At 41.5% G+C, this 14806-nt stretch overlaps 1 protein-coding gene across 2 annotated transcripts in view; it reads right to left on the bottom strand.

Moving 5' to 3' along the window:
- The window catches only part of DOCK9 (dedicator of cytokinesis 9), a 214996-nt gene extending 203900 nt beyond the window's left edge, over positions 1-11096 (bottom strand). For both annotated transcript variants that reach the window (XM_044913528.1, XM_044913529.1), the window contains exons 1-2: positions 10935-11096; positions 6990-7001 (exon numbers count right to left, since the gene is read on the bottom strand). In XM_044913528.1, coding sequence (XP_044769463.1) covers positions 6990-7001; positions 10935-11096 — 174 coding nt within the window. The remainder of the gene's footprint in view (positions 1-6989; positions 7002-10934) is intronic.
- Positions 11097-14806: the final 3710 nt, after the last annotated feature.

Raw genomic sequence — 14806 nt, 5'->3', positions numbered from 1 at the left:
GAGAGGGGATGGAAGCCCCGCATCCCGTTCCGTACGTTGCCCTATGCATCACTTCCATTCGACTGTTCCTGAATTACATCCTTTTTAATTAACCAGTAATAATCAGTATTTTCCTGAGTTCTGTGAGCATTTCTAGCAAATTGTCTAACCTACAGAAGGGGTCATGGGAAGCCCAGATTTACAGCCAGTCAGCTGAATGCCGAGGTGACAAACTGGGACTTCAGACCAACATCTGAAATGGGGGCAGTCTTACGGGACTGAGCCCTCAACCTCTGGAGTCTATACTCACTCTAGGTTGTTAGTGCCCAAATTGTTTAATGTGGGGGGCGGGGGGAAACCCACACATTTGTTGTCAGAAGTGTTGTGAGTAAAGGAAATAGTTTCTTCTAGTGGAAGGAAAAAACAAGGAAAAGGTTTCCGGGTTCTTTCTGACTGCTCTTCAACAATAAAGGAAGCAGAGAGAAATCAGAGTAATTTCTAAGACTGATTGCTCGACGATGCTGTCGCCTATTTCATCAGTCTAGAAAACACACAAGGAATACCAGAAGTGCAGAAGGCAAAACTACGTAGCATATAGGACTGCCACCAAGTCTGTATCTTAGCATTCTACAAGCAAACTCTCATCACAGAGACTCTGTAGAGCCCAAACCTACTCCAGAGGGAAGAGAAAACCTACAGCCCGCTACTAGCTCCACGTCCTCACATCTACCTCAGTCCCTAGGATACGGGTGTTTCCTTGGCAGAGAAACAAATGTTCATTGAAATGCATCCTCAGATAAAGGCTTTGATTGTTCACTGACATTTGAAAAAAAGTAAAGTACTCCTTTATCCAATATTCCAGGACTGAGGTAACAAAAAGTACACATAGGCAGACACAAATACACAGGCACACCTACATCACACGCAGACATACAACATACAACATGCCCAAACCTTTGCACACGTGTACACCTACATCACACGCAGACATACAACATACAACATGCCCAAACCTTCACACACGTGTAACATGAGGGTGGAGGAAAATCATCTTCATAATTCACGTAATATGTAACGGGAAAGCTAGAATCTATTCTCCATCTATTAAGATACAGATGTATTTCCTGTAGACACGAATACACTTGGTTTGGAAACTCTAGTAATACCTCTGCTTATATTTTGCTGGGACTCCTTTTGTTAGCAAAGACCGGAAATAGAAAATATGTAGATTCAAATCAAGGTTACTTGAGGATGCAGCTGCCACACTGGAATTTTTCTTTCATCAAAATGCACCAGAGAGTCCTTACAAAGACAAACCTGATCTGCTTTATGAACAGGCTGGTTCACAAGGAAACAGATTTACAAATATACTTAACTCTATATTCAAACCTTAACCCTGAGCTCCTGAATCTTTACCAATACATTCTTTATAAGACTACTTAATTCAGCAACTTAGAGAGGATAGTCTATTTATTCTACCTTAAAAATGAAGAATTTATGTTTCTCCCTCTAAATTTCTTGTTTCTATTTTTACTAAATTGCAATTGAACTGGCAGCTGGATAAGAACTTTCCCTCTCTGTAATGGACACAGAATGGTACCAAAATAAAGGCTAGAATATAAAAGAACATAAAATATAATAAAGGCGGTATCACAAATCAGTGAGTAAGGAATGAATGAATTCAACAAACAGGACTGGGAAAAATGAGAGTTGGAGGTAAGGAGGGAATCAAATTAGGGCCTCAACTAAACTATATATCCAGGAGTCGGCAAACTGTAAAGGGCCAGCTAATAAATATTTTAAGCCAGCTACTGAATATTACAGGTTCCTGTCACAACTGTTCAACCATGCCACTGTGAAAGCAGTCATCAACAACAATGAAGAAGTAAGTGTGGCTATGCCAATAAAACTCTATTTACAAAAACAGGTGACAGGATCTTTGGACAAAAAAGCCAAGGAGTAAACAAACAAATAATTCCAAAAGAAAATACAGGTGAATATCTGATTTGAGGTAAGCAAGAATATCTGAGCGTAAAAGCAATGGGAGAAATCACAGAGGAAAAGATGATTATGCTTATCACATACATTTAAACTTCTGTTAGTAAAACAAGTATCATAAAGAAAGTAATCAAAAGGCAAATGACAAAATGGAGAAATATTTTAAATAAATATGACAAAGGATTTGGAGCTTGAAAGTTATATCTTTGTCTCTCAAATTGGCAAAACATGATGCTGCAATCATTTATAAAACAAAACTAGGGGCACCGGGGTGGCTCAGTTGGTTAAGCATCCAACCCTTGATTTCCGCTGGGTCATGATCTCAGAGTCAGGCTCCACACTCAGCGTGGAGCCTGCTTGTCCCTCTCCCTCTGCTCCTCCTCCCAGCTCATAAACACTCTCCCTCTCTTTCAAATAAATAAAATCTTTTAAAAAAACAGAAACAAACAAAAAAAACAAGACAAATATTCACCACTGCTGGAATGTAAATGGAATCAATCGTCAAGCAATAAAATATATGCCTTGAAGGGACTTTTAAAAATTCATTCTTGCCTTAGTAAGTTCATGTTCATGAATCTAGCCTCTGAAAATATTAAAAATCCATAGAAAGATTTTTGGGTAAAGATGTCCCCTGTAATTTTAATGTATAATAACCTAAGTGCCTAATAACAAAAAGCATTTAAATAAATTCTAGAATATACAGTACAATGGAATATTACGCAAATACTAGTGTTTTAATGGAACATTATGGGCATAAGAAAATGGTCATAAGAAAATAAGTGGAATAGGGGCGCCTGGGTGGCTCAGTTCATTAAGCGACTGCCTTCAGCTCAGGTCATGACTCTGGAGTCCCAGAGAGTCCTGCATCGGTCTCCCTGCTCAGCAGGGAGTCTGCTTCTCCCTCTGACCCTCCCCCCTCTCATGCACTCTCTCTCATTCTCTCTCTCTCAAAAAAATAAATAAAATCTTTAAAAACAAAGAAGTGGAACAGGCATCGGTAAGGGCACCTGGCTGGCTCAGTTGGTGCAGCATGTCACTCTTGATCTCAGGGTTGTAAGTTTGAGCCCCGTGTTAGGTGTAGAGATTACTTAAAAAAAAAAAAGTCTTAAAAAAAAGGCATCAGGAATTATTTATGAAATAGTATACCATTTTTATATTTGCATAAGCAGAGAATAATACTAGAAAACACACAGTACATGTTAAACAGTAATTATTTCTAGGTTGTGGGATTATGGTTGATTTTTCTTTTCCTCTTTATTCATCTCTGTAGTCTCTAAATTTCCTCTAATAATTGTATATTCTAAATATGAAAGACAATGTTACTTTTAAAAAGCAAAAGAGTTGTTGCTTCTCAGTGAATCTGTGAAAGAAATATAAATCAACTACTTCGAATATCTAAAAAGTAAGACTTGACCAAAGCAACAACAGCTTTACCCATCTGTTTCTACTCAGTATTTCTGCTGCTTTCCTCTTTAATATCTAAGAAACGGCTACCAACTCTGAAAGGGTGAAGACCTCCCAGAACAAAAACATTCCAGCCCCCACAATGGAACATTTCAGAATTCCTCTGGGATCTGTAAGTACGCCAGTGGTCATGCTTCCAGCAGTTGAGGCAAAATTAGTGCTGATCTGAACCCCGGTATAACCATGTTATTGGCCTAACAATACAGCAATCTAAGGCGATGTTATTCTGTTCATAGATAACGCCATCAGCATCTTAATAAAGAGCAATAAGGAAGGCAGACTGCTTGAAATCCCAAGGAGAGAAAACACATTTTCTTGTCTTCAACTTTTAAAAATCTCAAAATAACCTTTCTGGAGGGCAATCTGGCTAAACATATATCAAAACCCTTTAAAAAGCAAATATACTCTGACCTAGCTATTCCAGGTCTAGAAATCTGTGGTAAGAAAACAATTTGACATGTTTAAAGCATATATGCAAGGATAGAAAAAACAGAGAATAGTGGGGGGAAAAAAACCAGAAAAGTAAAACATTGGGTATAGGTTAAACAAAATGTCACATCCTGAAACGTAAATGTTTGTGTCCCCTCAAAATGGGTATGTTAAAACCTAATTCCCGATGGGACAGTACGTGGAGGTGAGGCCTTTTGGAGGTGATTAGGTCATGAGGGTGGTGCCCTCATGAAGCTCTTTTATAATCTGTAAGAGATTATAGTGCTCTTATAAAAGAGACCCCACGATACCCACCAACCCTCCCCCATGTGAGTTTATACTGTGAAGACAGATCTCAGGGAGCCAGGAAGTGGGCCCTCACCAGACCCCAAATCTGTGCATGCCTGACTCTTGGACTTCTCAGCCTCCAGAACTGGAGAAATAGATGTTTTTATTTATAAGACACCCAGTCTATGGTATTTTGTTATAGCAGCCTGAAATGAACCAAGACACATCCATACAATGAAATGACGCCATTAAGATTGACTCATAGATGTATACTTATTAACATGGAAAGACATCTGTGATACATTGTGGAGATTATTTAAAGCCAGTTATAGACTACATAACAAAATAACATGCTTATTATACTTAACGTATTAGCTTGGGCTGCCCTAACAAAATACCATAGACCAGGTGGCTTAAACAACAGAAATGTATTTTCTCACAGTTCTGGGAGCTGAAGTCCAAGGTTAGGACACCGGCAAGGTCAGTACCTGATGAAGACCTTTGTCCTGGCTTACAGCAGACAGCTTGCCTTCTTGCTGTGTGCTCACATGGCAGAGTTAGGAGTCTCTTACTCTTCTTATAAGGTCACAGCCCTATTAGGTGGAGGCCCCACCTTTATGCCTCCATTTAATTTAATTACTTCCTAAAAGACCCCATATCTCCAGATGTGGTCACATTGGGGATTAGGGCTTCGACATTTGAATTTTGGGAGGGACACAATTTAGTCCACAGCAACTCTAAACAATTACATATTTTTTATGAACCATGCTGTACATGGGTGAAATTATGGAACGTTTTGCCTCAAAATGTTTAAATCGGTGGTCACCTCTATGTACTGAACATTAGCATGCTTAGTTTCTACAATGAATGTTAATTACCTGTTTATAATTTAATAAATATTAATAAGATAGTAAATTTTAATAAAGCATCGGGAAAAGGTGCAATACGCTTTCGCGCTGGTCACACTGGCTGCACTCAAAAAAAGCAGCATCAACAGAGCAGTGCAATCTCAAGATGCAGGAAATGGATCTAGGAATCAGAGCTGACTGACTGTTCCTTGAAAACATCTCCAATTTACTGCTGTGATCCTAACAGGCAACAAAAACAAAACCCAATGGGCATCATTAGGAAGGATATTAGAAATAAAATGGAAAACACAGCCTATCCGAAGCCATAGTCCAGTGATCAGACCAAGAACCAAAGGAACGTTCCGGAAGGCCACTAAGCAGGTTTCTGCTTTCTTATACCTCAAGACAGTTCTCACAGTGCAAGAAAAAGTTATGAGGGCACACCTAAAATCATCAAGATCTAGACTATACTTTCTCCACTGCCACAAGCTGACAGGTATTATACAATTTTTAACTTATCACTTGTCACAGATTCACCACTTATGTTTCCCCCTCCTTCCCACCCCTCCCCACCTCCAAACAGACACACAGACAGGCACAAGCCGGACTACAGGCTCTTCAGAGCCCAGACAACATTATCACCCTCAACTCCATTCTCGTGCATAGTGCAGATATGATAAATCAGAGGACTTTCATAGCCGATAGGTATTTTCTATTAGGAAGGACTGTTTAGCCTGGGGAGACTACAGTGGTCTGATAAAATTCTATACTGTAATAAAGGCTGAGAACATGCTGAAGATGTGTAGCAAATCTTAACAATAAAAAAAAAAAAAACCATGAAAAACTTCACAGCTTTAAGGAGGTAAAAAGAAAAAGGCAAATATTAATTTATAATGGGTAAAATTATCCTTACTATCCCATCATGTCACAAAAGAAATGGAAGACAGAAAGTGTGTTTTCTCCTTGTCAATTGCAGCAGTTCGCCTTCGTGACCGCTCTCTACAGGGCTGCTGACAGGGTCCTAGCTGCAACTTCTTCCACTTGAGTTCTAATGGGCGAGAAGACAGCAGGGTACAGAATAACCCCCCAGCTCCTCAGGCCTTCTACGGACATGTTAACAGGGGGGAATATTATGTTAATGGCTTGAGTAAAACAGGTCAAGTCCTAGTCAATAAGGCTGGGCCCATCACAAACCCTCACAGACAAGGAAAAAGGGGATTTACAAACGTATGGTGTCGCTCGTGCTGCCCCTCCTCAAGGAAGTTGACTAGGCTGAGCTGTGCTTTCCTGCCCCCCTGACAGGCCCTGAGAGTTCTGCCGGCCCTTCCCTGACAGGGACGTGAGCTTCCTCATCACTTCGCCAGCGCTCGGCACACAGAAGCATTCAAGGTTGTGTCTGGAATGAGCTGAACTAATACATTCAATTACTTAGAAAAGGGAGACTTTAGGAAAAATCTATACTCGGGAAATAGAGACTATCCTAACTCAGCTTTGCCCCTCCATTGCGGTAGGATTACTAGTCAAAATTTAAGTGTGGTACAGCTGAAATTCAGTCAGTCCCCAGATGCCAGATAAGCCCATTTCCCAGTGTCCTACCCACCATGGGGCTGATTCATGCTGTTTAGATATAAAAAGAACCTTCCTGCACAAGATTCCACAGTTGCAGCCTTATAAAGCTAAAGTCTGCACTAGAGACATCTAATTTTTGCTTCAGAGTCAACCTTAGTGATCATAAAAATGCTTTTTCTTCACTACAAAGGGCTCTATTAGCTTATTAACTTACACTCTGCCTTGCTGCAAAAGGATTTAAAATGATTTACATACATACATAAAAAAATAAGATAAAAAGTATTTAATAAGCAGATGAGAAAAAGCAGATGGTGATAAAATAGTAATATAGGAAAATAAGAAGCAAAGTTTAAGGGCAATTAAAAAAAAATATATCACTGGGGCACCTGGGTGGCTCAGTCATAAGCGGTCAACTCTTGGTTTCTGCTCAGGTCATGATTTCAGGGTCATGAGATCAAGAACCCCTCCCTCCCCCCCCCACATAGGGCTCTGTGCTCAGCAGGGAGTCTGCTTGAGATTCTCTCCCTCTGGCCCTCCCCCCACTTTCTCTCTCTTTCTCTCAAATAAAATTTTTTAAAAATCTTTTTGAAAGAGCCTATATATGTTAGAATCGGGTCACATGTTTGAATCTAAGCTTTCTTTAACAGTCAACTGAAGAGGTGGCTGGGACCAGTTACATGAATCTTAATGTATATAAAATACAAAGTAGTTCCTCAGAAAAACACAACCGTTCAGAGTATGGAGAGAAGAAATTTACTTCTAGGGCCCCTCATAAAAAGAACACTAAAAAAACCAGAAATAATTATGACAATAGCTAACAATTAGCACTAACTTATATATAAAACACTACCCTAAGGACTTTAGACATATTCATTCATTCAATAACCCTATGAGGAAAGTATTGTTATTATCTGCATTTCATTAAGTGCAGATCCATTTCATTATTCATTAATAATGAAACTGAGGAACAGCGCAGTTGGGTAAACTGCCCAAAGTCACACAGCTAGCAAGTTGTGGATTCAGGATTTAAGCCCTGCAGGCTGGCTCCAGAGTCTGCACTCTTTGTTTGTTTGTTTGTTTGTTTTAAGATTTTATTTTTAAGTAATCCCTACACTCAACATGGGGCTCAAACTTACAACCCTCAGGAGTCGTGTGCTCTATGGACTGATTCGGCACTCTTAACCACTACACTACCGTGCCTCTGGCTGATCCAAAAGCAAATGAGCAATGCCCTCAACAAAACCCTCATGGCAGACATCACTTTCATAAGGATGTTTCTTATGATGCCCTTCAGTTAGGCCAAGAGGAAAACACAAAGCTTGGTTCAGGAGCAGCAACTCCACTGACGCCAAAATGAGGCAGTCCACCCACGTGGGTTTCTGACACATGGACACATGGACAGATCTGTGGGATATTTAAGAGTCTCTCGAAGACTGGGGGGCCTCAAGCCCTAATCCTCATGAATATTATTCCTCTCCCTCCACACGATTGAGTACGCACTGGAGGGCCGGGGTGGGGGTTATACCCTGAGGAGCAGGTGAAGCACCACTCTGACCTGCTGACAGGTAAGGCAGAGCCACAGGCTGGGTAGCCCCCTGAGCTGGAGGAAGGATGGGTGGCAGCCACCCTACTAACCAAGGCCTGATAGGCCCACATCTGCCTGAAGAGCAGGTCAGCATACCTGTGCATGGAGGGGGCTCATGGGAGTACCACCGGGCAGGGCTCCCTTAAGAAAGTTTGGCTGGCTCAAACCAAAGGATGAGAAGGCCCTCCAATGCCTGTGCCCTGGGACAGGTCTCAACAGAGCTAGTCTGGATACTGTCCAAAGATCGTATCATCGATTGTCAGTCATGACCACAGCAAACCCATGGAATGTTTGGCCTTGAACCACATAACTTCTTGGTACAGCTCCAGGACAGAAGGGTTGAAAAGTATAACTCTAGTGGACATTATTGAAAATGTGCCAGTTATTGTTTGGGGGAAACGACAAAAATGTTTGAAAAAAGACTTGTGGTTCTAGGATAAGTGATTATAACCTAAATTCTCAACAGCTTCTCCAAGTTCAAGTTCAGGACCATAAAACCATTTTATCAGAATTCACTCATTAACTGAGCACTTAATACAAATCAGACACTGTTCTAGCTGTTGGGGCCGAATGGCAAACAAAACACACAAAATCCCAGCCATCAGAAAGCTTATTCTTTACGGTCATGTCATTTGTTAAAATTAGGGAAAGCTTTATGAAGGAAATATGGGACTCGGTTCTATTTTTGCTATTTTATTCTGTCTAAAATTATTTTAAAATAAAAAGTTAAAATTTTTTTTAAAAAAAGAAAGCTTATCCTTGCTGTAAGTATGGTAAGTAATACCACTAACTACTCTTACTATACTTGACTAACTGTATGTCAGATGGAGATAAGTATTAGGAAGAAACTATGGCAGGGAATCAGAGAAGGGTGTGCTGAGGGTGCTACAAGGTGCTTTGACCCCTATGCCAGGGGTCAAAGAAGCCTCACTGAGAAAGGGAAATCAGAGCTCGCCCTGTAAGAAGCCAGGGGTGAACCAGGTAATGCCTGGCCGAGTGTCCAGCAGGAGAGAACAGCAAGGGAAATGAGGAGAGAGTGAAAAGCAAATGGGGGTGGCCAGGAGAAGCAGGGGCAGCAGGTGTGAGGGATGGACCTGGAGGCCACAGGAAGGATTCCGGATCTGACTCTGAGTGGAGGAATAACCATCAGACTTTCCTTTGCAAAGGACCACTGTCTGCTGAGTGAGGGGAAGGTCAAGGGTCAAGGACAGAAGCAGGGAGAGCAGTGGGAGGGAGAGGGCCAAGAGCACCTCGGCCACAGGCGCACACGGTCACGTCTGTCTCAGTCTGCTAGTGCGGGCAAGGGCGGTGGGCAGACAGCACCTGACCCAACGCACAGGAACGCTGCTTCAAAATCCAGTCCCAGCGCGCCGACAAAGCCCCTGGCAGGTTAGTACTCCCTCGTGCAACAAAAGAAAAAGAAAAACAAGCAAAGTCTCTCAAAGATGGGTTAACCCAAGACAAGTCAGTGTGACCTGAGGGAGCATAAGCCGGCAGCATGGGAGAGACGTTGCCTTTACTGGCCAAGCAGTCCCAGGGCTGTCAGGGTTATGGATTACACCTAATGGGGCAGACTCCGTAATGAGCTGGTCCTTCTCATCTCTGATACCAGTTGTTCTCAAAAGCATATTCCAAAATACATTAGAGTTTAAAATATTTAATAGTTAATACAGTCCCACTTAAGTTCCAAACCCACACATAATACTGCCTTCCAAAATGCATCTGATGCTCAAATGATGCTCTCTTTCCCTTCCTCCCACGTATTTTGAAAGCTAATGTCACATAAGACCCTCTACAAAATGCATCCTCTCTTGGGTTCCTGCAAGGCTGGGCTGACCTGATCTGATCCCAAGGTGCCTATGGCCCCCCAGCACTCCCTCTCCCTGTCAGATGGCAGCCTAACAACCAGGAATGGAGTTGGGGTTTCCACATACCTCGCCCTCACCACACCGAGTGGCTGCTGGCCAGACTCACACGCAGAAACTCCCACGTGTGTTATTCTCACTCGTTTTGACAAAAAGCTGTGATAAGAACAGAAGGGAAAATGGCAAGGCATCCTGAGGGAAGAGGAGACCCATATGCAGCTTCCTCACGAGCCTGGTATTTGTGAGAAGGCCATGGAGAGGCACACCCATCTGTGACCTGACACCTCCTCGTGCATCATAAGGGGAGAAAAAAACACACAAGTGTCAGCTAAGCTTCCTTGTACTCTCAAGAGCCTTCACCCAAAAACATTATAAGTAGTCAGACTTAAAACAATAAAACTACAAATATTTTTCTCACACCCATTACAGTTTTCTTTCATGCTCCCTTTAAATTTCTCCCTCTGATGGGAGGACTGACCACAAGCCATCAGTAAGAAAATTTCGCCAAGAAAAAGACCAAGATGTAAAGGAACTGAATAATTCACTATCACTGGTAGAGGATTCAGTATAGAACACCCTAAATACACACTTTGCCACACATTATTTCTGAGACTATACCAGGAACATGTAAGCTCATGAAGCTAACTTAGAAAACTAATCTGTAATCAATTATCTTATTCCAGCTTCTCTCTCTGTATGTATTTAAGCTTTGATGAATGCATGGCATTCTCACACATACAAACAAGCACCTCATAATTAAACTTAAGGTCATTTAATTACCCATTTATACACCCAGGCTAGAGATATATAAGCATACTGAAGTAAATAAATATATTTGCTTTATAAGTAAAGACGAGTTTATTCTAACACCATCAAAGTACTTGTTTAATTAAGCAAGACAGCATTTACCAGACAGGAGGAGATCAATAGTTCTGAATCTTCTTTTGTCCAATGGTATGCTGTATATTCAAGGGCATTATTCTCTCCTTGCTGTTTGCACATATAAGCACAGTTTCTTTCAAAAACGGTGCGGATGCCTTTAAACAGAATTACACTAGTAGTGCAACCCATCCCCAAGGTGTGGATGTTCAGATTTCTAGCAATCTCTACTCCATTTCCACATCATCTTCCTTGGCTCTTCTGAGCAGGCTCCCACTGAACCATCTTCATGACAGGCAGTTGCCGGCACCAGAACAGAAGGGAAGCTCCGAGCTGTTGTACTAGAATCTGCTCCTGCCCAACTGCCTGACAAAAAAAAAAAAATCCCAGCTCCGAGTGTCAAACAGGAGGGGTGGTGCAAAAACCAGATGACACACCTCGGATGCACCAAAACCTTTAAAGTATCGTTTTTCCAGTAGACTGCTTCCCTGTTAATACCAAAGAACAAATAAGCCGAAGATTTACATGTGGTTACTGGAAAACTGCCGGCTCCTGTGATTTGCTTAGGATTGTTCTGAATCTCAGAACCTGCCCAAAATGAAAAAATGGTGCCAGACAGCCACACTGCTGCAGATGCTGCTGGAAGGCACAAAGAATGTTCATCTGCTGCAAGGAATCACTCTCCCAGAATGCTTAGCCCAGCATCTATATTAGCAAACATCTCTTTCCTTGACCTAAATATGCTGGTTGTTTAATCCTGCATCCGCGAGGAACAGAAAAGCAAAAGGAAAAAAAAAAAAAGCCCCAAAATGAGAGAAATCACTAAGATGACTGCTGCTATGGAAACATGTATAAGCCCACTTCAAACAACCTTTTGCATGTGTGGGTAAGAGCTTGCTGACAGCAAATCACAGGGGAACACAAAATTGCTGTGTCAATCTTGACTTCTGCCCACTTCCACTCTGCCAGAGAGAGGGCTAGCAAGTTTGCTTAATAGGATTCTCCCATCTCTGGTACTCAAAGATGCAACTGAGAACATGCATAAAGGGTGACCCGATCAGGCTGGACATATACCTTCTGAAGCAGGGCTCTAGGACGTGATGCTAAACACACACTAAAGTCCCACAGTCAACAAGGTTATTATTTGGGATGCATAAGTAATCCAGGTCCTTCCACTGCAGAATGAACTCAGTAACACTATACTACCCATGTGTGTCTTGGGTGATGGCTAATAGGGAAGCATGTCACTGATAGAATACTAAGTTGACTCTTGCACTTTCCTTCTAAAAAATGAAAAATAAATTAAGTAAAATGACTATGATGAACACAGGAAAACCTCTCCCACCCATAATATGCATCTAGAAAAAGGTTACTGCTCTTTTAAGATCTGTTCTGAATTCTTCCTTATTTCATAAGACAACAGATGGTTTTCATTTTCTATCTACAGATTTCAAAGTTAGAGTGAATTACAATGATTGAGTACCTGCGAGTTAGTTAATGGAAACCCGTATCATATAATAAAAGCAAATCTTTAGAGAATACCACATAGTCACATAATCCCAAAATTTCTGGTTCTTATGGCTATTAGGCCCCATAGATAAGCAAAAACCTAGGCTTCTTGGGGCACCTGGGTGGCTCAGTCGTTAAGCGTCTGCCTTCAACTCAGGTCATGATCTCAGGGTCCTGGGATCGAGCTCTGCATCGGGCTCCCTGCTCCACGGGAAGCCTGCTTCTCCCTCTCCCACTCCCCCTGCTTGCGTTCCCTCTCTCACTGTGTCTCTCTCTGTCAAATAAATAAAATCTTAAAAAAAAAAAAAAAACCTAGGCCTCTCTCTCTCTCTCTTTTTTTAATGCAAGGTTTATCTAACAGCCACAGAGATCAAAGGAGTAGAGATCCTGGCCACAGGAAAAAAACAAGAGTAACCATCTGTGGTCTAGAACATTCAGCATCAGAATAGCAACTCTGTTAAAACAAAGCTACAGTGTTCAAGACTACACCCAAGTCCTGACATCAGAAGAGCCAAGTCTTCATGTGACATCACAATGCTGGCAGATAAATAACATGGAAACACAATATTGTAGAGTATAAAACACCCAACACATGGGTTAAATTATCTGTCTTAAGAATTCAGAATGCGGGCGCCTGGGTGGCTCAGTTGGTTAAGCGACTGCCTTCGGCTCAGGTCATGATCCTGGAGTCCCTGGATCGAGTCCCGCATCGGGCTCCCTGCTCGGCAGGGAGCCTGCTTCTCCCTCTGACCCTCCCCCCCTCTCATGTGCTCTCTGTCTCTCTCATTCTCTCTGTCTCAAATAAATAAATAAAATCTTTAAAAAAAAAAAAAAAAGAATTCAGAATGCTTGGGGCACCTGGGTGACTCAGTCGTTAAGCGTCTGCCTTCGGCTCTGGTCATGATCCCAGGGTCCTGGGATCGAGCCCCGCATCAGGCTCCCTGCTCAGCGGGAAGCCGGCTTCTCCCTCTCCCACTCCCCCTGCTTGTGTTCCCTCTCTCTCGCTGTGTCTCTCTCTGTCAAATAAATAAATAAAACCTTTAAAAAAAATTAAAATAAAATAAATAAATAAATGAATTCAGAATGCTCACCATCTATCTTAACTTCTGCACTGCAAGGAAAACAACTTAAAAAATATTATTCACTGAATATAAAGATGGTACCTAGAAGAAAACAACTTAAAAAATATTAGTTCACTGAATATAAAGATGGTACCTAGAAATTTAAACTTAATTTTTTATTGTTACTACCTATTTTAGACATCCTGGGTGCAGAAGCCAGGGAATATCATTTGCAATACAAAAGATTATGTTTGAACTTTACAAAGGATTATAAATAATAACCAAGCAAAATTTGAAGCTGCTAGTATATTCTATTTGAATTACTTTAAAAACTCCCAAGTTAATAATTAAAACAATGGGACAGAATAGAACAACTTCCTAACAATCATTCAGAGGAAAGAAGAAATGTTTCCTAGGGACCTACTAATAAGCATTTAAGCAACCTGTAACAATTTTAAATGTTAATCATTTTCCAACCAACAAAATTAGTGAGCAAGAAAAACAACAGAAAATATTTAGAGCAAAGGATTCAACAAGGCCAAAAATGGGTTTCATGCTGATAGAAGCATGACAAAATGAATCATTCAAATGTGTATTTGGTTTCACTGATTTTTCTGTATCAGAATGATCTTGGGTTAGTCTACAAGGATAATTACCATGAATTCCATCAGAGGACATGGAGATGGATGGTATCTATTGGCAACCAGTTCAGCCACCTACGGAGTATGTATTTCAATTTGGAGGTCACATTTACTCTCTTACCTTTAAATGTGACCCCTAATTTTCACAATTCCCAAGACTGGATGTCCGCCCTTGACTCCGTCTTGAGCCCCAAGCCCATGTCTTCCTCCCCTGCTAATAAGGGTACTCTCCCATCACCGCCTCACCCTCAGAGGTTCCAAATCAATCATCTTTTAATATGACAAACTGGGATGGTATGTCCACACGATGCCATACTTTTAAGCCATAAAAAAGAATGAAGTAGTGATGCATGCTACAATATGGATGAACCTGGAAAATGTTATGCAGAATGAAAGAAGCCAGTCACAAAAGACCTCATCTTTTATGATTCTTTTTTTTTTTTAAGATTTTATTTATTTGACAGAGAGACACAGCGAGAGAGGAACACAAGCAGGGGTAGGGGGAGAGGGAGAAGCAGGCTTCCCGCCGAGCAGGGAGCCCGATGCGGGGCTCGATCCCAGGACCCTGGGATCATGACCTGAGCCGAAGGCAGATGCTTAACGACTGAGCCACCCAGGCGCCCCTTATGATTCTATTTAAATGACATGTCCAGAATAGGCAAATCCATAGATACAGAAAGTAGATTAGTAG

This window comes from Neomonachus schauinslandi, chromosome 3, assembly GCF_002201575.2.
Source record: "Neomonachus schauinslandi chromosome 3, ASM220157v2, whole genome shotgun sequence".
Lineage (NCBI taxonomy): Eukaryota > Metazoa > Chordata > Mammalia > Carnivora > Phocidae > Neomonachus > Neomonachus schauinslandi.
This window is presented reverse-complemented; position numbering and strand designations above follow the sequence as displayed.